Genomic DNA, 27,124 nt, shown 5'->3' on the forward strand with positions numbered 1-27,124 from the left:
ATCCTGGCTCAAGAAATTACGCAATCTTAATGTTTTTGCAAATATTAACAATGTGAACGGAAGAGGCTTCATGCTTAGTTGAGGATTCTATGTCTAAACATCCCAACAGTATGCTAACATGAGATCAGGAACTGATGCGGTTTCCCTATGCTCATCCATCTTAGAGACAATGCAGCAGCACAGCGTTAACAAACAAGCTATGCTCTGCAATTCTTGCAATTCTAATCTTATTAGTCCAGAGCATCCCAATAAAAAGGTGCACAGTTCCAAGTGTATCAATCATAATGGGAGCTCCCCTTTCTTTCTCAAGGCTCTTTGGTTTCAACTGGACTAACAACAGACGGGAAATGGAAATGTGTCGTCAGTCACTTCTATTTGACGTTGTACTCCATTTCTGAAATATGGCTCTAAACATTTCAATGGAGTCATCAATCATTTAGTATAAGCATAAAATTCTAACCCTTGTCATCTTTGCATCATGAAATAGTAGCTGAGATGGGCAGATGGTTGCCCTCCTTTATTCCCACCCGTCATTGGCCAGCATCTAAACTCCCTTTAGTAATTATGTAAGTTGGAGTGGGGAGCTACGCAATACATAATGTATCTTTAACATTACACCCTGGCAGTCTGGTTCAAAAGCAAACTTTAACATTTGCAAGTAAACCACATATGCAAATTTGTTGCAAGCTAGATCTGCATAGCTTTAACTGTCACAGATGAATGTTCAAGAATTAACACCAGCTGGTTTATACCTACAATCCCTCCAAATGAAACCGGTCTAAAGCAAAGAATTGTCACGAGGCAGGATGCTGAAACATCACAGTTTAAAGTACTGTATTTTGATTACATCTGAGGAGAAAAGGAATGTTCTTTGAGTACACCCCATCGGCATTCATTTACAACGCACAGATTTATTTCTAATTTAATAAAATAGACACCAGTTTAAAAAGACAATGATGTAAAATTGGTTGCTGCTTGGCTGTGTTCAAGGAGCTATATCACAGAAATAGCCTATCGTACTCTGCTTCCAAAATTCAGTTCACTTCATTGCAATGAACTACAGAGCAGGAGTACAACTTGCTGAAGCTGCTTTAGCACAACCAACTGACAATGAATTCCCAAACGTGTGTGTTTTATTGTAAAAGTGACAATCAATGCAGCATTTTGAATTTGATTTGCACTATTATTCATCTTAGAAGATAATGTGGACTGACCTGTTGAATATTTCCCCCATTTTCTGTTTTTAATGCAGATTTCTAGCATCTGCCATTTTAAAAATGTCATTGCCAGTATTACCACTACATGGCAATTTTCAGACAGTGGTTAGAATTTCAAGAATTCTTTACGGTAACTGGACACAGATAGGCACAGATAGTCTTAATGGAAGGACATTTTGTTTCTTTCGTATTAAATGCCAGCCTTCAATTATATATTTAGTTGTTTTAGTTAATTAAAAGTTCATATGACTATATTTTAAGAACGTATGCAACTTGAAATCCTGAATTTCTGGAAGAGCATTTGTTATATTAGGAATCCTCAAATTAAAGAAATGAACTGCAGTATAACAGTTTCCTTTTTTTTAAGTGACAAAACAAGCCTTTCTTGGATATCTTTATCTTTGTTGGGAGAATATACCACTTTTGTAAAGCTTGGTTTAAGCTAAAACTCCTCCAATCATTTTGCTGCATTCTAAAAACAAGAGACTTTTATAACTATGTTGAAAGCAAAGTATATTAAGGGGGATAATCCATTCCATTTGTTGATTTTACAGTGAGATATTTCCTACAAGGAAATTCTGTTCACATAAATGTCAGTGACAAATCCACTGACAAAGGCAGATGGTATGATGTGTGGATTAAATAAGTGAAGTTTGAAAAATTGAAAGGGTTTTCAATAGTCAATGCCCAAACTTGTTTTTTGCAATACTTAGAAACTTTTGCAATTCAACTGTAAATAAAATTATGAAAATATATTGTTTTACCTATTTAAATCTTTCTCTCCAGTACCAAATGTTCTTTAGCACATTTCTCTCCAGTACCAAATGTTTAGTATTATTCAATAAAATAATGATCATATTTTGTTAGTTTTTTAAATTATTTGATAATGATCTGGGAATCTGTTCCCTATTAAGATCAGTTAGGGCAGTGTGTGTGTTAGTGCGTGAGTGTGTGAAAATATCGTGTGTGTTTACATCTCTGTATAAGTTTATGTGTGCCTAAGACTAAAACCTCAAAGTGAAGTCAAATGATATACAGTGGATTCTGCTTAATTGGGACAGCCACTTATTTGGGAAAACTTTTAAAGAACAAAAACTAATCGAGAGAATTGCCAGGATCTCCTTCATTTATTTGGGGCACTATGCTACTTAATTGGAATAGGAGACTTGCCGAACAGTTTCTAACTAGTGTCAGTCATGCACACTTGTGTGGCTGTTAGATGGTACACTGCGCTAAGAGCTAACAGTTTTTAAATAGTGTCAGTTGTGTGTGTTTGTGTTCAAAAAGCAGTGATTTTTGTCACTGATAGTTGACCAGAAATTATCAGTAAGACAATTCAGAACCGTTTTGCTCACTCCGGTTTGAAGCACTCAGGCTTGGAGATGCCAGAAACAGCCAGGAGTGAAAATGGAACAATTTCACTATTTCAACAAGTTAGGGACTATGAAGAATTTGAAGGTATCGACAATCCTTCAAATTGAATGTTAAAATGAATATGAATATTTGGAGCTTGCAATTGCTATGCCATCGTATGAAGGGAGTCCATTATTTGCACTTGGTGTCTGTGCTGATTCTTTGCATTGTGTACACTGGATGAATTCCTCCACTGTTAACTATTAGGAACTAACATGCAATTTTGTAGTTCTTCAGTAGTTTTGTAGTGTTCTACCTTGTTCTGTATTTCACTTAACGTTCGTAAATACATTATTTGTTACTCAGTTAAATGGCAGCATTACTTTTTTATACCTTTTTAACTATTTCAGCGAATAGGGGCAGCTGTCTAATTGGGCCAAAATGTACTGTGTCCCAATGAACCAGAATCCACTGCATTTGATTAGGTCCCATTTTTCAGACATTAAAGCTCAAGTCTTTACATTTGCTGTGCCAACATTGTGTTTGAGATTTACATTTGCAGGTTCATGGTTAAAAGAGAAGCCGCCGATATATGTTCTTATCACTAATTTATACATCAAAATGATCTTACCTTAAGATTCCCTTTTGTTGTAAAGGCTCTGCCACAGATTGTGCAGCCAAAAGGCTTTTCGCCAGTGTGAGTGCGCTCATGGATCTGAAGAGCACTTGCAGAAGAAAAGGTCTTCCCACACGACGGACAGTTATGCTGCTTGGGAGTCCGACGAGGTGGCGGTGCCAGAATGGGTGTCATACCTGGACTCATAGCTGTCTGTGGTGCAGATGGAGCCTGTATACCAACTGGAACCTGCGTGCCTTCACCTAGGGAGATCGGCTTGCTGTGACCATTGACTTCCATTTTGACCACGGTTGGTGCAGTGCTGGTGACCAGGCTAGGAGTACTTTGGGTGGGACCTAGAGTGGAGTTGGGTTCAAATAACTGAGAAGGAAGTTCTTTCATCTTGTGAGTCAGTAAGTGCTGTTTTAAATTACCCATAGTGGAGCAACCACGATTGCAGATTGTGCAAAGGAATGGACGCTCTTTAGTATGGCTGCGGTAGTGAATTTCCAACGCACTTTTACAAGCAAAAGGTTTCCCACAGATACTACAAACAGTACTTTTCAACTTACCACATTCTTGGTTGGGGAACAGCATACTAAAAGCCTCTTCTTTGATGATCGGCCGGGTCAGGTTGTTGGCTGTCAGATCAAGTGCTCCTCCATTCTCCCGATGAGTTGATGGACTGTCCACTTTTTCTAATTTCACCGGAGTCTCATGCGGCTCCTCGTGGTTGCCAAAGCCTGGTGACTTTGATCTTTGACTCCCAGCGTTACTGGGCGCGGGTGACAATGCCTGCATCGAGGAAGAGCATTCCGACAGCGCAGGGCTACCAGCACTTTGACTTTCCAGATCACCCACAGCAGAGGAAGAGTCATTCGTTAAGCGATCGCTTTCCATGGATCCGTTTTCAACAGATTTCACAATCTGCGATCGCTGCTGGGTGCCTAGAGCACAATCTATCATCTTCATCTGATTCTCTAGTGCGGCGATGTTGGATATCACTGAAGGTGGTGAGTTGGGCGAGGAGCCGGAAGAGCACAACAACTGTTTTGAAGACTCCGTTGAGGCAATGTTTAATTCCGCCTCCTCGTCCACTGAATTTTCATCCATCAGTTCATCGTCCGGGTAGTTGCTCATTAGTTCTGCATTCATTTCATCACAGGTTAAGTCTCTGTCCAGGCTGTCAGATAAGCTTTCTGGCAATGGAGTGTTGGGGATCTGGCCACCCATGTGCATGCGAATATGCTGCTGTAAAACCACGGCATTTGTGAATTTCTTCTGGCAAATGGGGCAAGAGTGCTGTACTCGAAGGGGGGGCTTTGCACGGTGAACGCCAAAGTGTGTCTTTAAGTTCCCCTTGGTGGTAAAAGCCCGCCCACAGATCTTGCATTTAAATGGCCTCTCACCCGTGTGCGTGCGGTAGTGCATCTTCAGAGCACTCTGACAACTGAGAACACGGTGACAGATAACGCACTGGTTGGGGTCTGTCATCTTTTTGTCAATGTTCTCCACCAACTGCTGCAGCTTTGAGGTCTCAGATGTTTGCATAGAATCCAACAAACCACCAAAGGGAAACTTTGCCTTGAACTGATCGGATATGATGGGGAGCAGAGGGCTGGGGAGGGTCGTGGGAATGCTGTTCACTCCACTCTCTGTGCATGTAGTGAATGTGGTGGAGCACACAGCTGATGAAACCGACTGTCCAGACGCACAGCCTTCTACCGCCTTGAAACCAGAGGCAGGTACATTCACACCTTGGACCATTGAAACAATACTACCACCAGTGATTGACTGCGGAGACTCTGCGGTTATCGGAATGCTGGAATCGTTCTTGTTCATATTTGGTGACAAGGAAGCACATTCGCTCGATGGAGGTGATGGTCTTTGGGGTGACCTGCTTAATGGAGTCACCGTTGGGGATTCACTAGTAATGTTTGACAGAGTTGGAGGCAACTGTAATCCAACTGATGTTGGTATGGTTGACAGCACAGGCTTGGTGTCCAACCAGGTCGTCACTGGTTTTTCAGGTGGCAAGGACATTCCATATGGGATACCAGTGCTAGTAGGTACATTATCTAGGTATTCAGGAACTGGATATGGATTCATCTGGATGTGAGGGTATTTTTCTTTGTGCCTCTGGAAGTGTACTTTGAGATTGCCTTTGGTGGAAAACCGATTTCCGCAAATATTACACTTGAATGGTCTCTCTCCAGTGTGAGACCGCAGGTGAATCTGCAACGCACTGTCACTTCCGAAGACCTTCGCACAAAACCTACACTTATGCTTGAAAAATGGATCTTCTGAACTTGTTTTAGGGTCAAACACAGAGACGTTGGGTGGTTTCCCTTTGCGATGTTTCATAAGGGCAGCCAGTGGATCCAGAGCATTGGTTGTGGCAGCGATGCTGACCAGGGGGTTTGGAAAGATCACACCACTTGAGGAATTCTGAGGTAGCAGCGAGTTAGGCATGCTGGAAGCTGCACTGAGGAGACTACCATGTGCAAGTGATGAAGTCGAATACTGCAACTGAGAGGAAGTGTTATTTGTGCTTGAACTGGAACTTGGAGTCAGGGAGGATGTAATTCCACTTGTGGTTGGAGGCAAAGTGGATTCTAGTCTTGGTGACACACTACTGGGTAGAACAGGAGTGCTAGCCCCAGAGGCTGGCTGAGCGATCTGCTGGGAGCCGTCAAAAGCCGAAGTGTGGGCGCTGGGTGCCTGCACTGTGCTGGAAGCTGAGATAACGCCTGACAGGGGGTTGGAAGGATGCTCGCTGAAGGAAGCATGCTGGCTAGCGGCAGATACGGGAGTACCTTGGGAGGGTGCAGAAGGGTTTGGTGGGTGCAGTGGCTGTGGATTCATCATCGCCACCTGGTTGCGAATTTGTTCGATGAGTTGCAGCTGGTGCAGCTGTTGCTGCTGCAGAGCCACCAACTGCTCTAGGATCATAGGAATAGCCATGGTGGGTATGGTATGACTTGAAGTGGGGCTGTTAGATCTGGTGTCCTGGGAAAACTGTGCTACTGCCACCTTTGTGCTCTGCAAGGTCTCTAAAGTTACATTAGTGTTTGGCATGTTATAACTGGTCATGGAAGATGATTCTGAGATCTGAGGTAGCAAAGTAGCAGTGCTGGAGGACCCTTGATTCTGGAACCCTTTGTCGATGGATGCATCCACCTCCATCGGCTCGTCTTGCTCGGCAATCTTTACCTCAGAGCAGTCGTTCCCCTCTAGCGGGCCATTGTCCTCACCAGCTTCACTCTCTGCCTGATCACTTGGGCTACTGGCAGGGGAAGCCTCGGGGAATTCTTCTGAGTGTGCTGCCTCCTCGTCGTTGACGATTAGGACTAGCGGGTTCTTTGTGCAATTCTTCTGGTGCTCCATGAAGTCAGGCCACTTGAAGAACTCTGCACAGCATTTCTCACAGATGTGTGTTTCCTCACTTCCACTCCTACTTTCATTCCCACTATCAGCATCGTCCGGTCCTTCCCCTGGGACTACAAGGAAATGAAAGGGACACGTCAAGCAGTGACTTGCTGGACAACCCCTCCCTCCAATTTCAAGTTTTTGCACATAACTAAAATCAATATTTTTTTATTTTGTACAAATTACCTCACTTCAATACATCTCAGGTCCCTCTGTGTGTATTCTATCACTCCTTCTGCCTAGCTAATCATTTTCTTTGCACAATCCATCAAATTATGAAGCCCTATCAATTGTGGATACTGCTGCTTAATGAAATTCCATAGGAGCTATTGATTTCCAATATTTTCATACAATTCACAGCTGCCTTGTCTGTTGGGTACAAATCAAGCCTTTGATGGACTCATTAGGATTCCCCTTTACCATCAGGTTTCCTCATTTCCAACAAAATTAGAGAAGTCTTTGTCAGTTCACTTGACATGACTAAACTAATCTGTAACCTTTCTGGCTCAAATCAGTAGCTGACAGGACAAACTGGCCCTCTGTTACTCAAATGTGGTGTTGGACTGACCAGATTTATTATCTTTATACAGCATGAAGGCAGTATGGATTTAATGCTAGTCTATATATTGTCTTAAATCAATGACCGTACCTTTAGTTGCTTCTGAAACCTGAAGTGCCGTGCACCCTTACACATTAATGAAGGTGTAGTATCTTTCAGAGCTCTGCCCAATTTAGCTAAATTAATTATTTCCTGTGCTGGCAGGGGGAAAAAGCAAAGTCTGTGCTATATCTATTAACAGTTGTTGATAGAGACCCAGACCATTAAAACTTTGAAAAACAGAAGGCCATATTATGAGTGGTGATTTCTTAACTGAACAAAACTGAAACTATCACTGTTATGATAGAGCCAGGATTTAGACTTTCTTTGGCAGCAAAATATTTTTATGATCCTCAATAAGCCCTTCATATATTAGTACACTACCTTCAGTCTTTTATGCTCCTGCATTACGAGGAAGTGACTTAAAAAAAGCTTAGTTAGTCAGCATATAAGGAAGTTTGGTACCTATAGTATTTATACAAAAGAACCCTTGGGCACTGACTCATCTTGTGCTCAAGAAATACCATGGTTTTCGTCTGTGTCAGGAAAATTACTAATTGGTAATTACTGTTGTATGTTTTCACTTTTCTGAACTGGACTTACTACTGCATGCCGAACAACAGCCAACATAATCAGAATTGGGTATACTATCCCTTAAATATGTCAAGAAATTTGTTGTTTTTGGGTAGCAGTACAGTGCAATGTATAAAAATACTGTTAAGATACAATAAGGAATATATAAAAATATTTTAAAAAGTGCAAAAAAGAGCAAAGTAGTGAACTGGTTCATGGACTATTCAGAAAACATTTAAGAAACAGAATTTGAATGGATAGCTGACCAATTAAGTAATTTATAAGCTAACTTAAAGTTTAGTTTTGGTTGCTAGCACAGCATAAGATGACATTAATGTCAAGTGGAGGCATCCATCACTTTTCCCACTTTCTACCTTTCTAAATTATTGGTTGGCTATTCAGCTTGCTGGAAGTCAGAGGAAATATTGACTTGTCAGTGTTTTCTGCATTTTGTGTAAGACAAGGATTCTCTACAGTGGTGCAGTTGGTTAAGGCAGCGTGGTGTTGTGCCAGTGTGGTTATAGGGCCAGCTCACTGTGGCAGAGCACCCATTTGCAATTCTCTTTCAGCAATAAGCTGTTTGTAGGGTGTTGGGTAATGGCACCTGGTCATTACCCAACTTCATCTAACTACCCACGTGTATGGGAATTGGTCCCTGCAGCCAGATGTGGTCAATGCTATGGGAGGTGATCGCAACCTTATAACAGTATTGTCTGCACCCGATATTAGCTTGTGTCAGCTGTGGCTCAGTTCTTGTCACTATGTCGGAAGCCTCTGGGTTTAAGTCCAACATCAGTGACTAGAGCACATGGTTTTAGTACTGACAAAGAGTTCTTCCAACAGTTGAAACATTAAAGCAAGGCTCCATCTACTTTCACGTGGGTGTAAAAAATCCACAACACTGTTCCAAAGAAGAGCAGTGAAGTTATCTGTGGTGATTTGGTCAGTGTTTATCACTCCCTCTATAGAGTACCTTCTCAGTAACACTGAGTGTGGCACACTTTTAGTGTGACCAATCTAGCTGCCACCATTTCCTCCACAGTATTGAATATCAAAATTACTTGATTGGGTGAAAAGTGCTCTGCCATGATCTGATATTTGCCTTGGAGGTGCTGCAGTGTAGATTCGCGAGACTGATTCAATGATAATTGCTTGCATCTGTAGCATGCACATCTTTTCAGCATTGCAAGAAATCACTTACTCTCATAGGGTCAAACTGCACATTCACAGGCCATTTTGCCCATTGAGTTTGTACTGATTGTCAACCACCTATTTACTGTGCTAGTTTGTGTTTCTCACATTCCCATCAACTTCCCCCAGATGAAACCACTCACACTTGGGACAATTAACGGTGGTCAACTAACTTACCAAGCCTGGCATTGAAGGGATGTGCTACAAGCAATGCTGGCCCAAACTCTGGACTTGAGGAGAAGGATCAGTGAAACACATAAACCAGAAGTGCTTTTCCTCAAGATAGTGCAAGGTAGCCACTGAAATGGTCTGGCTGAAATGTCTAGATCCTGAGGACATAGTCTCAGGAAAAATCAATCCAAGATGAGGAGAAAATTATTTAGTCAGTGGGTTAGGTGTTCATGAATTCTTCACCTGCTAGAGTAATTGTTGAATGTACACAAAGGCAAATTTTTGCTCACTATAATTATCAGATAGTTCGAAAGTGAGATTGAGGAAATGGGATCTTACTGAATGCAAACAGTTCAGGTGGAATCTATGGCCCATTCCTGCTCCTGTTTCTTTAATTTCAAGGTACACTAATACCTCTGGCTCCTGAGGGGGTATATCAGTGTGAAGCATGTCAGAAGTGTTCTCGATGACTCTGGGTTGGGGAGAGGCGATAAAGGAAATCAGTCAGGGTTACTGTTACCAGCCAGCCAGTCTTGCTCTATTATCTGTGTGTGGGTATGGCGCTTTGTACACTGAACAAGTGATGACCCTCTACATGCTGTTCTGATTTTAACTGCACTGAATCAAAGCTACGTGGCGTCCCTGCAGGGAAGCAATATCAGATTAATGGAACCGTTGTCACGTTGTCATGACTCCACCTCTCAGCAGCCAGCAGTAAAGAGCATTAACTGAGGTCTGGAAACAGGCTGTGAGCTGGTCCTCCTGACAGGAAACTCATAAAACCCACTGGGGCTTTGACTATAATGGAGAGACTACAGAGGCAGCGTGTCCTTCATGGGGTGTGAATGGGTGATCAATATGTACAAAAATGAAAGATCTTTGCAAAGCTAATAACTAACAGGGGTGTAGTTGGCACGTGGATGACACTGTGCTGATACTATATGCATTTCTATGAGCATATGTTTGTTCCTAAGGAGTCTTTCAGATTTAGCACTTGCATTTTACTTACATCAGTCACAATAGCTACTATTTGAAATTAATTAACTGGGGTGTTCTGTGGTGCTATGTAAATTCATGCCTCTTTTTAAGAATGATAGTACAAAGCTGCCCTCTATAGTTTTACCTTTTAGCATTTCTGATCCTAGCTGCTCTGAATTGAAGCCTTGTGATGTCCCTGTAGGGAATGGATATTTCAAGTCATTGCTTTTGATATCTAGCACATTGCAATTTTAAGAAAACATCTTTTGATTTCTGAGAGGCCACAGTACTTAATTCGATGTCACAAACACATTTAATTAAATATTGAACAAAAGACTGCTCATATTAAATGAATGTTACTTATTGATGTGTGAATTCATATTGTGCTTGGGCACAAATTTGTCACAAAAATAACACTGTGGTATTTGTTTGCCTTCTGTTGTTTAAACTAAATGCTCTGTGTTGGGTGTTGAACCCTGTTTCCGAAAAAACAGTTCCATTGAAGTATTTCAGAATATGCTGCTAATTCATATCATTAGCATATGTAACAGAGGGCAAATTTCTACACTTGTAACCTTCATGCAAACATAATTGGAAATGAGATAGTATGAAGGTTAACAGCTTCTGATTTTTCTACAAAGATTATGAAGTATAGTACCAAGAATGGCATAGACAAAGTTTGGTGAGCAATATTCAACAAATAAATTAGGGATTAATAAACTCTTCTCAGGCTTCCAGCTGAGTACAGGTATCCATTTGAACTGGTGTTTCAATGACAACCTCTGCTATCTTCATCAGGGATGATGCCTGGACATGTCTAGTCCGGTGGTATTTATACCCTGGTAGTCTGTCTCTTAAACGTCAGTTAAAATTGATACCTGTACCTGCTGAAAGCCCGAGAAGAGTTTATTTGTCATATACGCCAGGAAAGCACTAGATCCTTTTTCAAATTAGGGATAGTGCAGCCACTGGGTGATCTAAAAAGAAATTAAGAAATGGACTAAGCACCTTTCAGATGAAAGAGTAAATCAAGTTTGCTCCTGTCCTGACAAATAAAAAGCCCCTCACTTCATTCAAAGAAAAATTGTTGCTTTACTTGTACTTATCCATTACTTTAACACTTATGAGGCAGATTACCTGATCCTAATCTCACTGTTATTTTAGAGGAGTGTCCTGGGTCCAAAGGAGATGCTGCGCTTTCCTATATTACAATAGTTTGCAAATATACTGTAAAGAAGTTTAAGACTATTACAATAGTTTGCAAGTAGATTGTAAAACCTACTAAGAATGGCATGGCGGAGCAAGTGGCAGAGATGCTACCTCACTGCACCTCCAGAAACCTGGGTTCAGCTCTGTCCTCTGCTACATGTTCTTGCTGTGCCCCACTTTCCATTCACATACCAAAAAGGTGCAGGATGATAGGTTAAATGGCCATTGCGTATTGTCCCTAGTGTAGCTGGGTGGTGGAGTTGTAGGGGGAATAGGGCAAATTAGTGGAGGAATGGAATTGTTCTGTCCGCTGGCAGAGATTCAATGGGTAGGATGGCTAGGTTGGTAAGGAAACATGAAAACTTTTTAGATGTGTTCTGGGATTGTGAAAGGCATAACAGAAATGTTAGCCTTTCTTTTTCCATAAAGCTTTACAGAGAACAATTTAAATAATTTGAGGAATTATAGGATAGTGTTTAGTAATAAGACTTAAATTAATTTGCAGAGAGACAACATAGAATTATTTTCAACCTGTTCTTCTTTAATAAGCTTTCAGTAAAAAAAATCTTACTGATTGATTTCAAATTCACCCTCATCCTCTTTTGAAAAAAAGGCATTTTGCTGCTTTATTTAATTTGTCAGGAAAGAGCTCCGTCTCCCTGTGAACAGTGACATATAAAATAATAGGAAATAGGAAGAGAGTTGCCATGCTGTAACCCAGCCTAAAAATTCAGATGAGGTCAAGTGGTTTTGAAACCCTTTTTGTAATCTTGAAATTTCATTACTACAAATCTTTCCTTTGTATATAGAATTTACCACAGCTCAGAAAATAATAATTATAAAAACATATTGCTAAAACCTCCAGCAACACTGCATTTGGTTGTATCCATGTTGCAAAATAAGTGTCAGGCACAGAATTACAGGATTGTGTTGCGCCAAATGTTGTAACATCCAAACTGGTGAAATGTGCCAACGTAGGAAGAAGTGGCCTTTGCCTGGTATATAAAACCCTAATGCCGAAAACGTGGCCATTTGGCCCATCTGATCTGTGCCGATTCACTGAAAAGCAATGAGACTCTTCACATTTTTGTATAGACAGACAGTAGAAATATTCAGATTGGTCGCATTACAGCCTGGTATGCTGGTTCCAATGCACAGGATCGTAAAAAGGTAGAGTGTTTAGTCACCCAGCTACATTGTGGGTACAACCCTCCCCACCATTGAAGCATCTTCAAGAGGTTGTGCCTCAAGAAGGTGAAATCCATCACTTAGGACACTCTACCCTCTTTTTAGGTCAGACCCTCTTCTTGTTACTACCATCAGGGAGGAGGTACAGGAGCCTGAGGATGTAACGATTCAGAAACAGTATCTTCCCTTTTGCCAATAGATTTCTGGAAGGTCCACAAACCCATGAACACTACCCCGTTATTCCTCTGTTTCTATCTTATGTAATATATAGCAATTTCACATTTTTATATGTACTGCTGCTGCAAAACAACAAATCTTACATCAACAAAGTCAGTGATAATGAATTTGATTGTTTCTGATCCCCACTCTACAATGCAGAAAACAACTCTTCTGTCCACTGTGTCCTTTCCGATCATCAAGTACCCACCTATACCAATACCAGCAGCTGGCATGCCACCTTCTAAGTCTTGGCAATTCAAGTGCTTGCAGATATCTCCCAAATATTATGTGGGTACCTACTTCCACTACCCCTTCAGGCAGTATATTTCAAATTCCAACCATCCTTCTTGGTGAAAAGAAAATCCTGAGATTCTTACCCCTGGCCTTAGCCTCTGTACTCTTCCTTTAGACACCTCTGCTACAGGCAAAAATTTCCTGCTGTTTGCCCTGTCCCAGAAATGTACCACATTTTATTTGTCGAAGTGCTTATCCAAATCCCTTTGAAAGTGAATATTGAATACTTTTAATATCCTGAGACACAGCCTTTAAAACTGAGATGAGAAGGAATTTCTTCAGCCAGAGGGTGGTGAATTTGTGGAAAATTTTGCCACGGGGACAGTAGAGGTCAAGTCCTGGGGTATATTTAAAGCAAAAATTATTAGGTTCTTGATTGGTAAAGGGATCAGGCAAGGAATCGGATAGAAAAAAATCAACTATAATTTAACTTTGGGGCAGACTGAATGGGCTGAATGGCCAGATTCTACTCCTATATCTCATGGTTTTATATTTCCACTAGCCTTTCAAACTGCATCAAGCTGATGTTCAAAAAAGCGCCCATCTCAATTTGTTTTGTCAATTGGCCTAAGCTGTCGTCTGGCTACAGATCCAACAGCCAATAGAAACGACTTAATTTTAAGCAGTCTATCAAAGTGCTTTGTAACTTAGGTGTTTCGGAAACAGGTTCAAGATGAGGCATGCCTGTTCTTAAGTCATAGTTCAACAACATGGCTCTGCACTTCACCAAAGACATCACTGTATATTAGGTTCAAGCAGTAGTAACAAGACAGAGAAATAAAAGTTTTTAAACATTCTCTTTGAAGCTTTCTCAAGGCTATTAAATATGGTCAACAACCTAGCCTGCTGCGTTGGTGATCTCAGTGCACCACTCTCTGGACTTCTTCAGGAAAGCACAGGGGAGTGGGGAGGGGACCTGCCACTATCTCACTCCAATGGCAAAACAGACAACACCCCGGAAAATGGGTTGGAGGTTATGTTGGGTTCAAAGCAATGTGTGGAGCTCACCATCCTGCCAAAGAGGAAAATACAGACCTTTGTGTGTTTCAAATTCTCTGCTCTGTTATTTATTTTGAGTGGGTTAATGCCTCTGCTGAAATAACAGAGAGGAATTTTAGCTGAATGTGTCAAGTGTTTCAACTGTAGTGTCCTAGATTGCAACTTGGGGGCTTAGGTTTTTGCAAAGGTTATTAAACTACAACCAAAGGAATTTATGTAACCTATTATTCTAAATATATTGTCACAATTAATAATCAGTTTTACTATTGTAAACCCATGTCTATGAAGTACATAGAAACTGAAAATTCAAGGCTCCTCTAAACTTCTATGTTACGTTAATTGGTGGACACAGAAATAAAATACTGAGTTTACAAAAATGTAAACATGCCAACAGCAGGGACCAGGCTAATTAAATACTGAAGGACAGGAAAACTTTGGTTGAAGATATCATTTAATGTAGACAAATGCAGAGGCCATGCAGCACTTGCTGGGATTGCTTACTTTAGCAATCAATTCCAATGCTTTAGAATGATTGGAAGTCTGGGCTTGCAGTCTGGTTTCTGGTGCCCTCTTGCACCAGAACCACAAAATATTTGCACCAAAAAAGACTTGGCATTAAGACCCAAAAACTAGTTGAATATAAATATTCTGAAGTAATAGACACAAATTTAGAAAAGCGGGTTGGAAAAGCAGTTTAGATTGTCCTGTTTTATGCATGGGCTGGCAAATACACAGGGGCTAACTGTATTTGTTAACTCAACAGAGAATTGGCTAAGTACCTGCTGAAAAAAGAATTGATACAGAGTTATGAGAATTATTTTGGATATGATAGTTCTGAGGCCCTAGGAGCAAACAAATCTTTCCTGGCCTGTACATTCTTGTGTTTCTATAATCACCCTATTGGGAATTAATGCAATTACAAACTGCAAGGTCTGATATTCCATATTAATCAACTTAACTAAAACCTTTCAACCAAAGCTCAGAAATGTTAGGAAGCAGCAATAGTTTATTTACTTAAGGAAGTCTGATTTAAGAGGCAAAATTGAATGTTGGGAATGAACAGATTGTTTGATCAACTCACATGGGGAGAGAAAAAGTTCATACTTATTAAGTGCACTCTGGCCTGAAGAGCTTTGTACCCAGTGAAGTACTTCTGAAATGTATTCATTGTTGTACTGTGGGGAAATGCAACCACCAATATGCACACTGCAAGGTCTCATAACTAGAAACGAACTGAACAACCACTCAATGGGAATGAAATTTATTCTCAGTAACATGCATTGCACAATACCAATGGTGCACTTTACCCAGCTTACAAAATTCAGCTTCTTGAATTTAATGTCTACTGCATATGACCAGGCTTAATATTATGACACCACAGTACAAGCCCATGATGTTGTGTCAAACTAATTAAATGAATAACATCTAACTTTTCCCTTTTCCTCGCACATAGACCATATCCTCCCCCCCCCCCACCTTTCTCTGCTTATCTATTAATGATTTGGAACATCTGAACGACTGGAATAAACTGGCCAGACCATCAACTTGTTCCTTCAAGTGGTGTAATGACATCTTCTACATCTATCACCTTGAAGGACAGAGACTCAACATTTCATTTGAGAGACATTGTTGTTGAACTAGCAGCACATTCCTCAACTGAGCCTTTAACCCATGCCTTTCTGATTCAATGTTACAATACTGTTGCTGAACTCCCTGTGTAAAAGTTCACCAGCTAAACAATCAAGTAGTGGTTTGTATCATTCGGAGTATGATAATCATTTTTGATTTTGTTTATCGTGTCAGCAGGAACGAACTCTGCACAGGACAGAGCCTATTTTATCATCAAGCATTCTTGAGGGGAAAAGCAGATCACAATTGCCTATTAAACACAGACCACAAAGCCAATCCTGACAAAGTTTGCTTCCCATTCCCATGAAAACTGTCCTTGTGTGAAATTAGCAATTGCTATTGCATTACATCCCCTTCTAATATTCAGTGACAGTCATCCGAAAACAGGAAGTCTCGTTGCAGAATTCACACAAATGAGTTAAGAAGTCCTTTTTTTTTGACAATCACCAATCTTTAAGCAAGCTTACCACCTGCAAGAAGGCTGTACAGGGGAATAAACAAAATAGCTCATCTATTGCACTTATAATAGTGATAATTTGCATTTTTGGAATGACTTTTAAAATTTCTTCAAGCCGCTAAGAAGGAAAATTTCTCCATATAGTTACATATTTTTTTGTATAGCTGTAACTAGGAGCCAAGGCTGCAAGTATACTGGATAACACTCTGGGAGACTAACAGAAGCAATATTTTAGTGCAATTTTAAAATGGAACAACAATGGCTCAGACAGGAACACTGAGTCAGAAGAATGGGGGTTTCAACTGCAAATGCCAGATGCTTAAGTATGGAAATCAAGGCTCATAACTCAGTGCCATACTGGGGTGGTTCGGTTGTCTATTGACAGTATTGTCCCTTAAATAAAAGATTAAATTGGGGATTGACACACTGTCTTGGATGTAAAAGACTGCATTACACTATTTTGAAGAAGATCAATGGTAACATCATCACTCAATCAATGCCACTAAAGCAGATATTTGGTCATTGTCACATTTCAGTTTGTGAGAACTTGTGGAGTGTGAATTCCACTGCCCCATTTCCCATACTGAGTGCACTCCCAAAGTACTTTGATGGCAGTAAAATATTTTGGAACATCATGAAAGGTGCTAAGAAAATGTACAACAAAAAACTTATGAGTTCTGAAACCATTAAGGTGACAATTGTGTAAATGGCTCAATGTTTATTTGATACTTGATATTTCTTCATGAAGGAATCTATTGGGCCCATTAAGTCAATGACAGCTCAGCATTCTCATCAATTCCCTTTCCCTACCTATCTCACTACAGCTGAATCCCATTAATGCCACCTCCTTATAAGAGAAATAATTTACAGTGGACGGTTCACCTACAAGAACATCTTTGGGATGCTGGGAGGAAGCTGGATCACCAAGGAGGAAATACACGTGGACACAGGAAGGACATGCAAACTCCACATAACTAGCAATGGAGGTCAGGATTGGGCCCACGAGGCAGTGGAACTGCTTGCTCCACCACTCTACTGCCTATTTGTGTAGAATGCAATGCAGCACATCAAATAATATCATTGCCTTCCTCTATCATCCAAAGGGCAATACAACTAGCAAATGAGGAAGCAATGTAAACCTGTAAAGAGTTCCTCCATGCAAGACGAACAGTACCATAGTGAATGGAGTGTCTAGGTATCAAAGAACCCTTTTAGGAGATAAGGGTGAAAGACTGACACAACTTAAATTAGGACACAGTTCTGACATTACTGCAAAGTACCAACAATGGAATGGATACAGATGATAGAAAGCTAAAAACAGATAAACAGGAAGTTACTTTTGCAGAGAAGGATATTAAGAACATTGCATTATTGTCTCCAAAACTTGATCCACTTGGAATATTACCCATGGTTTACTGCACTGTAGATTATTTCTGGATGAAATTGTGGGACAAGTGTCTCTTTGTGTGACTCCTGTGTCCAATGAGTTAGACACACACCAAATGATGTAATTGTTCATGGTTTGCAAGCTTCTGTCCTACCGTTATAAGATTATTGACTGGTCCTCTTCATTGATAAGATGAACTCTTGACCTCAGTCTACCTCAACATGGCACCTTGTTGTCTGCCTGCACTGCACTTTCTCCATAACTGCAACATTTCATTCTGCATTCTGTTTTTCCTTTTTCCTGGTATTTCCTCATGGTACTGATGTGATAAAGTGATCTGTATGGATGGCATGTAAAACAAAGTTTATCACAGTAGCTCGGTACATGTGACACTAATAAAGCAACACCTTCCAAAGTCCACAGAATGTTTAAACTAATTGTATGTGTTATATCCAGTCATGAGCTGCTAAGATTCCTTAACAATGGTGCCTGTGTACCAGGTAACAGTCTATTACAGAAGGTGACACTAAGATGATATGGGTTGGGAATCTCAAAAAGTGAGGCAAAGCCACCCCCAACCATGTAAAGCCCATGCTCAGATTGGCGGTACATTCTTCCTGGACTGAGGATAGGGTTGCCAACTTTCTCACTCCCAATAAGGGACAAAAGTAGCAGTCAAATACGGGACACTTGTGTTTACCCCGAGAAAGACTACCATGACCATGAAGCCTTGCGCCGGCACCTGTGTGCACATACATGACGTGTACACACGTGTACGTGCTGATTTTTTTCTACAAATCGGTTTTGGCGATTCTGTTCAGTGAAACTACACTGTTCATACATTATTTCTGCTTTATATAGGCTGTGTATTTATCCTTTCATTCCTGCTTTTACTATATGTTAGTGTTACTTTAGGTTTTATGTGTTATTTGGTATGATTTGGTAGGTTATTTTTTGGGTCTGGGAACGCTCAAAAATTTTTCCCATATAAATTAATGGTAATTGCTTCTCCGCTTTACGCCATTTTGGCATGAAAGGTTTCATAGGAACGCTCTACCTTAGTGGGGGAAATATGGGACAAGGGCGGTCCCGTATAGGCCAAACCAATTTAGCCCAATATACGGGATGACCTGGCTAATACGGCAACCCTAACTGAGGATGAATATTAGATTCCCAGGTTCAGGTTTTCTGAGGCTGTTTCCAGCTGTGCAGGAAGATTCCCAGCCAGGTCCTGGTGACTAGAGTGCTCCCTCTGTGGAGGTTAAGGCCTGTAGGACCTTCCCAAGCCACTACAGCAGATGCATGTTGTGCCCTAATGTGTTGCTTCCCACTGTGTCACAGACATTGAGTGATAGAACCATACATCATGGAAACAGGCCTTATGGCCCATCTGATCTATGCTATCTATGACACCATCTAAGTTAGTTCCATTTGCCTATTTTTGGCATATATCCCCCTAAAACATTATCCATGTACCTGTCCAATTTTTTTTTTAAGTTGCTAATGTACCTGCCTCAAACACTTCTTCTGGCAGCTCATTCCGTATATGGACCACTCTCTGAGTAAATAGGTTGCCCCTCAGGTTCCTAATAAATCTTTCCTCTCTCGCCTTAAACCTATCTCTCTACCTTTTGATCTCCTAACCCTGAGAAAAAGAAGTTTTCAGAAGTTGAGTCCATGCATAGAATCACAAAGAAATTAACCCATCTACTTTGGTCTCAGTGAGGTCAGGGCAGAATCTTGGCATTGGAATTCACCATCATTGGTGGAGAGAGCCACTGTCTGCATCCCTGTGCCAATAAAAAAAAGACCTTGTTAAAGCACTGGAAGGATTTCCACTCCCTCAACGTGCTGGTGTACTAGAATCATGAGAAGGATTCCCTCACTGTGAATACAACATTTCTAAGAAAGAATCACCCGGACAGAGTCTGCACTATTGGGCATTTTCAGCAGCTGTTTGGATGTTAGGGTTACCTTGCACTTCTTTTGCCCCTCAAACCAGTGCATGCTTCAACTGTAAGACTTCGGGTCATAACAAGGCGAGCAACACATAGATCAGGAGAACAACATCAACTTCCTGAACATGGCATTTAGTTGCCTGTAACAGTCCAGGGGTATCTGACAGTGGACACCAAGCAGAAGTGGAGACCTGGTGATTGAATGCCACATACTGCAATTCCTGCAGTTACCGGCAAAAGCTGGTGCCAGAGGAAGAAGACTGAGGAGCCCTAAAACCTAAAGGGCATAAGCAAAGCTGACAGTACCATTAAAGACACCATGGTTGTTCCCTTTTCTCTTGTCTTTCTACTGGGAGAAGATATAGGAACCTGAAAGCCCAGAGGACCAGATATACCAACTGAAACAGACAAGACAGCTTCTTCCCCACCACCATCAGACTTCTGAACCAATCACCTCTTTCACATCCCCTTCCCCGTGGTGCCACCACATTCTCAAACCCTTCATTCTAGTTCTTCTGCCATGGTCACTTTAGCATTCGTTATGCATTATTTCACAGATAAATTTACGCCATTCTGTTGCTTTGCATTCATCGGTGTACTTACTGTTGTAATTATGATGTATACTGCTTACTCTGTGAGCCTCAGAGGAGCAAGGAATTTCATTCAGCTTTGGTGTATATGACAGCAGGAAAGAAAGAATGAGGGAAGTAGCTCCAAGAGACATGTCGCTGTTCAATATCCACGGCCCTCATGTCCCAACTGAGCCACGGATATAGGTGTCAGCTGCCCAGGAATGAAAGAAAGACAATTCTCAACGGCAGCCTAGTGTTAACCATATGACTTCACACTCTGATTTTTAATATCATCATACATAGTATGCTGATATTCAGTGGTTCAAATGGCGATGGGGAAACACAGTTAATACTCAGTTATCCCTCCTCTGAACTGATTCTGACAGAGGGATGAATGAATCTTTCATCTAATTACTGAAGTGGGGCCTGATACAATATTTTTGTACATCAGAATGAGGTTCAATATCACCGGCATATGTTGTGAAATTTGTTAACTTTGTGGTAGCAGGGCATTACAACACATGATAACATAGACAGCTGTTCTTGGATTTTTGAGTGTGCGCCTGCAGGCTTCTGTACCTCCTTCCTAATGTTAGTGTAATGCCCTGGTTCATATTTTCACTGTTATGCTGTCCGTTTTGGCAGCTCTGTAAGAGTAGTCTGTTCTGTTTTCATGCTTGTTTGGGTTACCATTGAGGATAAGAGTGAGGCGAAATGTGTGCCATCCAGTTAGGATGGTCGGGTTAAGGGAAGGTTTCTCTGGTGAGGGACACTAAGCTTGGGCTTGGAGCTTTTGTTCGAGAGGAGATGAAGAGAGAACGTGCTGGGGAGAACCAGTCGTAGCATACGATCCGGTGGGAGACCTGTTTGTTTGAGATGAATTGCGTGATGAAATGAGTGACGTCGGAAGGTGGTGTGTGCTTTCACGTTGACCAAGGGCCCAATGTGTAAGTGACAGAGAAGTTTAAGATGAGCTCCAACTTGTGCACTGTTCAATTAGAATGGGCCTTTTTCTTTTTGTTATTTTTACTAACCCTTTAGTTAAGATTCATAAATATAATTCCTTTAATGGTATGCAGTGTGCCATCTGTTATTTCGTGGCATTAATTTGTAACAGCGTAGCAAGTGACACAGCATCCACACAAACCGGGGTTTGGGGTGGGATCGAGTGTGCCTCATTCTCATGACTTTGTCGGGGCCGGAGGTTGTCTTCTTGGACTTATGTAGACAAGGAAACCAGGGTGTTTCAGTAGGGGCATGAGCAGGGTGATGGGGGTCCTTAATAATGGACCCCACCTTTATGAAACACCACTCTTTGAAGATGTCTTGGAGGCTAGTGCCCATGATGGAGCTAATATTACGACTCATAAAACTAGTGGAACCAAGCTCGATGAACTCAGATCTCTGCAGAAACATATAAGCTCCAGGAGGATTTCCATTCTGTGGCTATAACTGGTGGTGTAAAGAACATGGTGAAATATTGTGTGCAAACATAAAATTCCATCGGCATTTCTCCAGTGTGCAGGGGTTGCATTTGATGTAAGGGCTCAATATAAAATCATTGCCCCTCTTGAAATGACATTATGTTATGTTACACATAGAAGCAAGAGCTAAACCAGGACCCTCCACAGTTCATGACCTTACCCAGGTCCCACAGCCTTGCCAGGTTGCACTCAGAGAAGGGTCGAGGTGAGAAATTGAAGAAGGGAAAGAAAAACTGAGAACAGGGAAAAAATTGTGATAAATTAAGCGAGAAACTGAGAAACGAAGACATTCCACATTTTTCTTAACCCCCAGAAAATTCCAATGCTTTATACTCCATGAAGTACAGGAGCTTCAATCTAGAGCAAATACTGTACATAGTTGATCAGTGAGGTCCAAAGGTTGTTGCCTGAGCTGTATCACTCCTTTATTAGTATTGTGGAAAAAGCACTGTGCTGTCTACTAGACCACTGAAAAGCACTGAATAGCGTGGTTGACTGATATTCAGCTGGTCACAGAAGAATGCCTTGTACATCTAAACTGTTAAGTACCCTTTTAACCCCACATTGGCTATTAATCACTGCCAATCAACTGCCAGTCAATAGGCAACACACTGGCACAGCAAGTAGAACTGCTGCTTCACAATACCAGAGACACCATTCAATCCTCACCTTGGGTGCTATCTGTGCAGCGTTTACACATTCTCCCTGTAACTACAGGGATTTCTTCTGGGTGACCTGGTTTCCTCCCTATCACAAAGACTCACAGGTTAATTGGTCATTCTAATTTGCCCCAAATGTGTAGAGGATAACTGGGAGAATAAAACTGGGTATGGTAGAATTCAGTGGAAACTGAATGACTGAACACCAGTTTCTGCCATTGTCTGTTAAGGTCCTGCTTTCATGCTACAGTATATCAAGCTTCCACAGCACTGAAAATTAACTACTGCTGTTAAACATCAAATTTCATATAACCTAAGTCAGTAATAATAAATCTGTTTCAGGTTTTAACTGTGACTGAGATTTTGTTTAATGTAGCCTCTCCACTTTTTTTTTAATCCCCTCTCCTTTGCCTTTTCATTCTCCCAATCAGAAACTGATTTTATGTTGAATGCAAGTGACTAGAAATCATATCCCTCCACCCCCACACATACATTCAATCTGTTTGGTTATGAAGATACACAGTTGTTTTCCTTCTGTATTCAGGTTGTTTCCTGTTTTCCCTGCCCAATCTAGCAACATTTATATATTCTCCCCTTGTTAGTCAGAAAATTCAAAAACTAAGATGACAAGGGCATTCCTAAATAATGGTGTAAGCCTCCGTGCATCAACAAGGATCATTACTCTGAAGGGTTGTTAATATGTTTTATGGAGTATTGGTAAGATGTACAAGGTTAAACATATAACAACACCCCTGGGTCTTTGAAGTTTGCACAATTGTTTAGAAGTCTCAATTTACAATGATATTTCAACCTGCCATTCCTTGCCTAGTGGTGTGTGTTGGAGTGGTGGAGTGGAGTGGGGTGGGAGTGGACAGATTGGTTGGGAGTGGAAGGCAAGATCCTGCTTGTGGCGGAAGTGTGTAGGTGCCTTGTCATGCCTTTGTGTCAAGCTGAGCACTTAGCCTGTTCACAGCCAGACACAACAGTGGCCATGATAATGAATAACAACATTTATGGTTTTTATTCTGATCCCTACTCAATCACTGCATCTGCTCATGAAAGTGCAGGATCATGGCAGAGATAGGGAGAGAATTAGACAGATAGACAGACAAATAACCAATCCTCAGTTTTAGAGGGGTGAGCAGGCAATGACGCTCCCATACTTGGATACCTGATTTCTTATTGGCAGGGATAGCCTCTGGAAACAAAATAGGACAATTTGGGACATGAAGAAAAAGGATTTGTGTTCCATCTCACTTCCCCACCCAACAGCACTGCAAAGTCATTTGTCCACTTGTCATCGAATCACAGTCATAGAGCATTGCAACAGGCCCTTGGGTCCAACTGACACGACAAATGCCAGGCCATTTATCCAAGTTTGTCCCATAGCCCTCTAAACATCTCCAATACATGTACATATCTAGATGGCTTTCAAATGTTGCTAATGTGGCTGCTTCAACCGAAGTTCCAAGTTCAAAGTAAATTTGTTGAAAATGTACAAATATATCACCATATAACTACTCTGAGACTTCTCTTGGTCATTTATAATAAATATCAAGAAAAACCGCATATGACAGAGAGGGACAATGTGCGAAAGACAACAAACTGTGCAAATACAAAAAATAAATAATAATAAATAAGCAATCAATATTGAGAATACAAATTGTAGAGTACTTAAAAGTGAGTAGATAAGTTGTGAAATCAGTTCAGTGTTGGGGTAGGTGAAGATATACCCTCTGGTTCAAGAGCCTGATGGTTGAGGGGCAATAACTATTCATGAACCTGGTGTAGGACTTGAGGCTCCCGTACCTCCTTCTTGATGGCAGCAGTGAGAACAGCACATGGCCTGGATGGTGGGGGTCCTTGATAATGGATGCTGCTTTCCTGTGACAGCACTCCTTGTAAATATGCCCAATGGTGGGGAGAGATTTACCTGTGCTAGACTGAAAAATATCCACTACTTTCTGTAGGTTTTTCCATTCAACGGCAATGCTGTTCCCATACCAGGCCATGATGCAACTAGTCAGTATACTCTCCTCCACGTACCTATTGAAGTTTGTTGAAAGTTTTAGATGACGCGCTGAATCTGTGCTATGCCTTCTTTGTAATGGTACGTACGTGCTGGATCCAGGAAAGAGTCTCTGAAATAACAATGCTGAGGAATTTAAAATTGCTGACCCTCTCCACCTCTGATCCCTCGATGAGTACTGGCTCATGGACCTCCACTTTCCACCTCCTGTAGTCAATAATCAGCTCTATTTCAGGCAACTTATTTTAAATACGTACCACCCTTAGCATGAAAAAGCTCCATCTGATTTCTTTTTCAAATCACTTTCCTCTGTATTTAAATCTATGTCTTCTTATTTCTAGCAAACCCTTCCTAGGAAAAAAGACCTTTCACCCTGTCTATGCCTCTAATGATCTTGTGTACCACTATCAGGTCACCTCTACGCTTCGGGGAGTAAATTCCTAGTCTATACAATCTCTCCTTGTAGCTCAGGTCCCCAAATCCTGGCGACATCCTTTGAAAATGAAAATCTTTTCCAATTCTTCCTTGTTTAATAACATCTTTCCTACAACAGGGTGACCAAAATTGTACTTAATACTCCAAGCACAAGAATATCTACAGATGCTGGAAATCCAGGCTACACAAACAAAATGTTGGAGGAACTCAGCAGGCCAGGGAGCATCTATGGAAAAGAGTAAACAGTCGATATTTTGGGCCGGGACCCTTCATCAGGCCCGGAAAAAAAGATGAGAAGTCAGGATCCAAGTGCAGCCACACCAACATCTTATATAACCCCAACATTATGCTCCAACTCCTATACTCAATGCACTGACAGACATGGGTCTTGTCTTCCTGCTCGGGTTTCTCAAGGCTTGGGTCATCAGGACAGCAAGAGTTAAAACTGAAAAATAAATTTAATCACCTTTGCCAAAATGGGTCAATAGTCCCCAAAGTACACTGTAGTTTTTCCTTTGTTCTGCCAGAGCTAAACCCAGAACTTCATGTTTTTTAAAAAATGTAGTTTTGAGCAGGTTACTGATCGGGCCATCCCTACTTGGCATTGTGATGGAGATAATGAACATTTTTCTTAAATTTCTGCTCTTCTGTGTGGTGCTGTACTCCTGCACCACTATTGAAGAAGGACTTTGATGGTGAAGGGATAGTGACATGTTTCCAAGCCAGGCTGGCGTGTGAGGAGCATGTGAGGAATGAGTGATCTCACACACCTTCTACCCTTATTATTCACAGTGGCAGAGACTGCAGGGGTGGGAGGTGCTGCTGGAGGAGTCTTTACAAGTAACTGCATTGCAGTTTGCAGATAGTACACAGGGCGGCCATTGTGTGCCAGTGGTGGAGTGAATGAATGAATGTTCAGGGTGATAGTTGGGGAGCGAAGATTATGATCTACTTTGGATGTTGTTGAGCTCTGAGGTTGACACTGGGAGGGAGACTTTAAAGATTTTACCCGTCCAGCTGATCTCTAACCCTACCTGTCTAAAACAGATTAAAACTCACCACTTGTGTGCATGAATGAGTGTGAGTGAGAGAGAGAGAGAGAGAGAGAGAGAGAGAGAGAAAATAAGAACAGGCCTTCACTTTCATGTGGCTATCAGCATTTGTTAAACCATGGGCTGGAAGAAAACTGAGACGCAGAAGTCACTTACTACCAAACCTGTACCAAGGAAGATTTAAGACTAACGAGGAAGTAAACTCGGAATAAATATGTGCCAAAAACAAAACTACAAAATCAAAAAGAGCTTAGAATTAAGTTTCACTAGATAACAAAAAGGCCTTCCTAAAAAATCTCTTCACGCAGCCCTGAAATATCCACCATCTCTGCACTGTGGCATTTTACAGGAATCTTTTTGAGATAGAAATCTTTCAACTTCAAGTTTTCTTAATGAATACGGTATTTATTTCCCTGGCAGACATGAATATAACTCATTACTTTACAAGAAAGCCCTCTTTATTAAATGTTCCTGCAGACCTACTTAATGCACAGTGTCTATTGCCTAATGCAGTGGTATGATCTGCAACACTAATGTAGCTTCCAAACTTGGCACTGCATACAGTTCTATGAGTGACAAAGGACATGTTCCCCTAGACATTAGGTCTTTCTTAAATTTACCTTGCCCATGCAACACCCTCATTCTCTCTATTGTCCACTCTGGGCTCCAGGAGTCCTCAATTGTCACACAGTAGACTGCCCAACCGGTGGGTACTCTTCTGTTCATTCAACGCAGACCCAATGAGTTTTCTTGTATCCTGCACCAGCCTTCTCAACCTCTTCTTCCAAGAGGCTCCTTCAAGTGGCATAGAATGTGCCACCTAGTGTTTTCAATCAGAACCTGTGATCACTATCAGAATTACTGTGAATGTGCATTCAAGTCGTTTATTGTCATATATATGTGCACATACGCACAAGTGCAATGGGAAACGTACAGCAGCATTCACAAGAAAAACATTTTTCCCGCAAGACACAATTTGAACAAAGAAGTCTATTTTAGTGCAACGTGGTCAGTGTTCATTGTGTCGATAAACTAGTATTTACGGTGTTGTTATTGATTCAAGAACAAAAGTAGTGATATTTGTACCTGGTGGTGGTTACTACCAATAATCCTGATTTTCATATATCTAACAAGAGATAAAGCTATATTTGCCCATTGCCTCCACTGCTGTATTTCACATGGAATCCACTGGTGTGACCCTGGCTTGCTCCTGGATTTGAGAATCCACTGTTGATTTTAAAGCTATGGATTAGGAGACGGAAGAGAGACTAAGTAATATCTTAAAAGTGATTTTTTTTGGCGTGTGCCTGCATGCGCGAGTCTGTGCATGTGTGAGTGTGCATCTGTGCGTGTGCGTGTATGTGTCCGTGATGATGTCTTTTTCATGGCTTTTTACAAGGCGCAGAGCGAGAGAGAGAGACTGTGTG

At 41.2% G+C, this 27,124-nt stretch overlaps 1 protein-coding gene across 7 annotated transcripts in view; it reads right to left on the bottom strand.

Annotated features, from left to right (window-relative positions):
- The window catches only part of LOC134350498 (sal-like protein 3), a 73,444-nt gene that overhangs the window by 21,904 nt on the left and 24,416 nt on the right, over nucleotides 1–27,124 (bottom strand). For 3 of the 7 annotated variants that reach the window (XM_063055784.1, XM_063055742.1, XM_063055769.1), the window contains exons 2-3: nucleotides 10,272–10,322; nucleotides 3,202–6,686 (exon numbers count right to left, since the gene is read on the bottom strand). In XM_063055784.1, the coding sequence (XP_062911854.1) occupies nucleotides 3,202–6,686; nucleotides 10,272–10,322 (3,536 nt within the window). Of the gene's footprint in view, nucleotides 1–3,201; nucleotides 6,687–10,271; nucleotides 10,323–20,069; nucleotides 20,196–27,124 lie in introns of those variants that run through there. The other 4 variants (XM_063055778.1, XM_063055748.1, XM_063055793.1 and 1 more) reach the window with 4 other exon arrangements.

Source organism: Mobula hypostoma, chromosome 1, assembly GCF_963921235.1.
Source record: "Mobula hypostoma chromosome 1, sMobHyp1.1, whole genome shotgun sequence".
Taxonomy (NCBI): Eukaryota; Metazoa; Chordata; class Chondrichthyes; order Myliobatiformes; family Myliobatidae; genus Mobula; species Mobula hypostoma.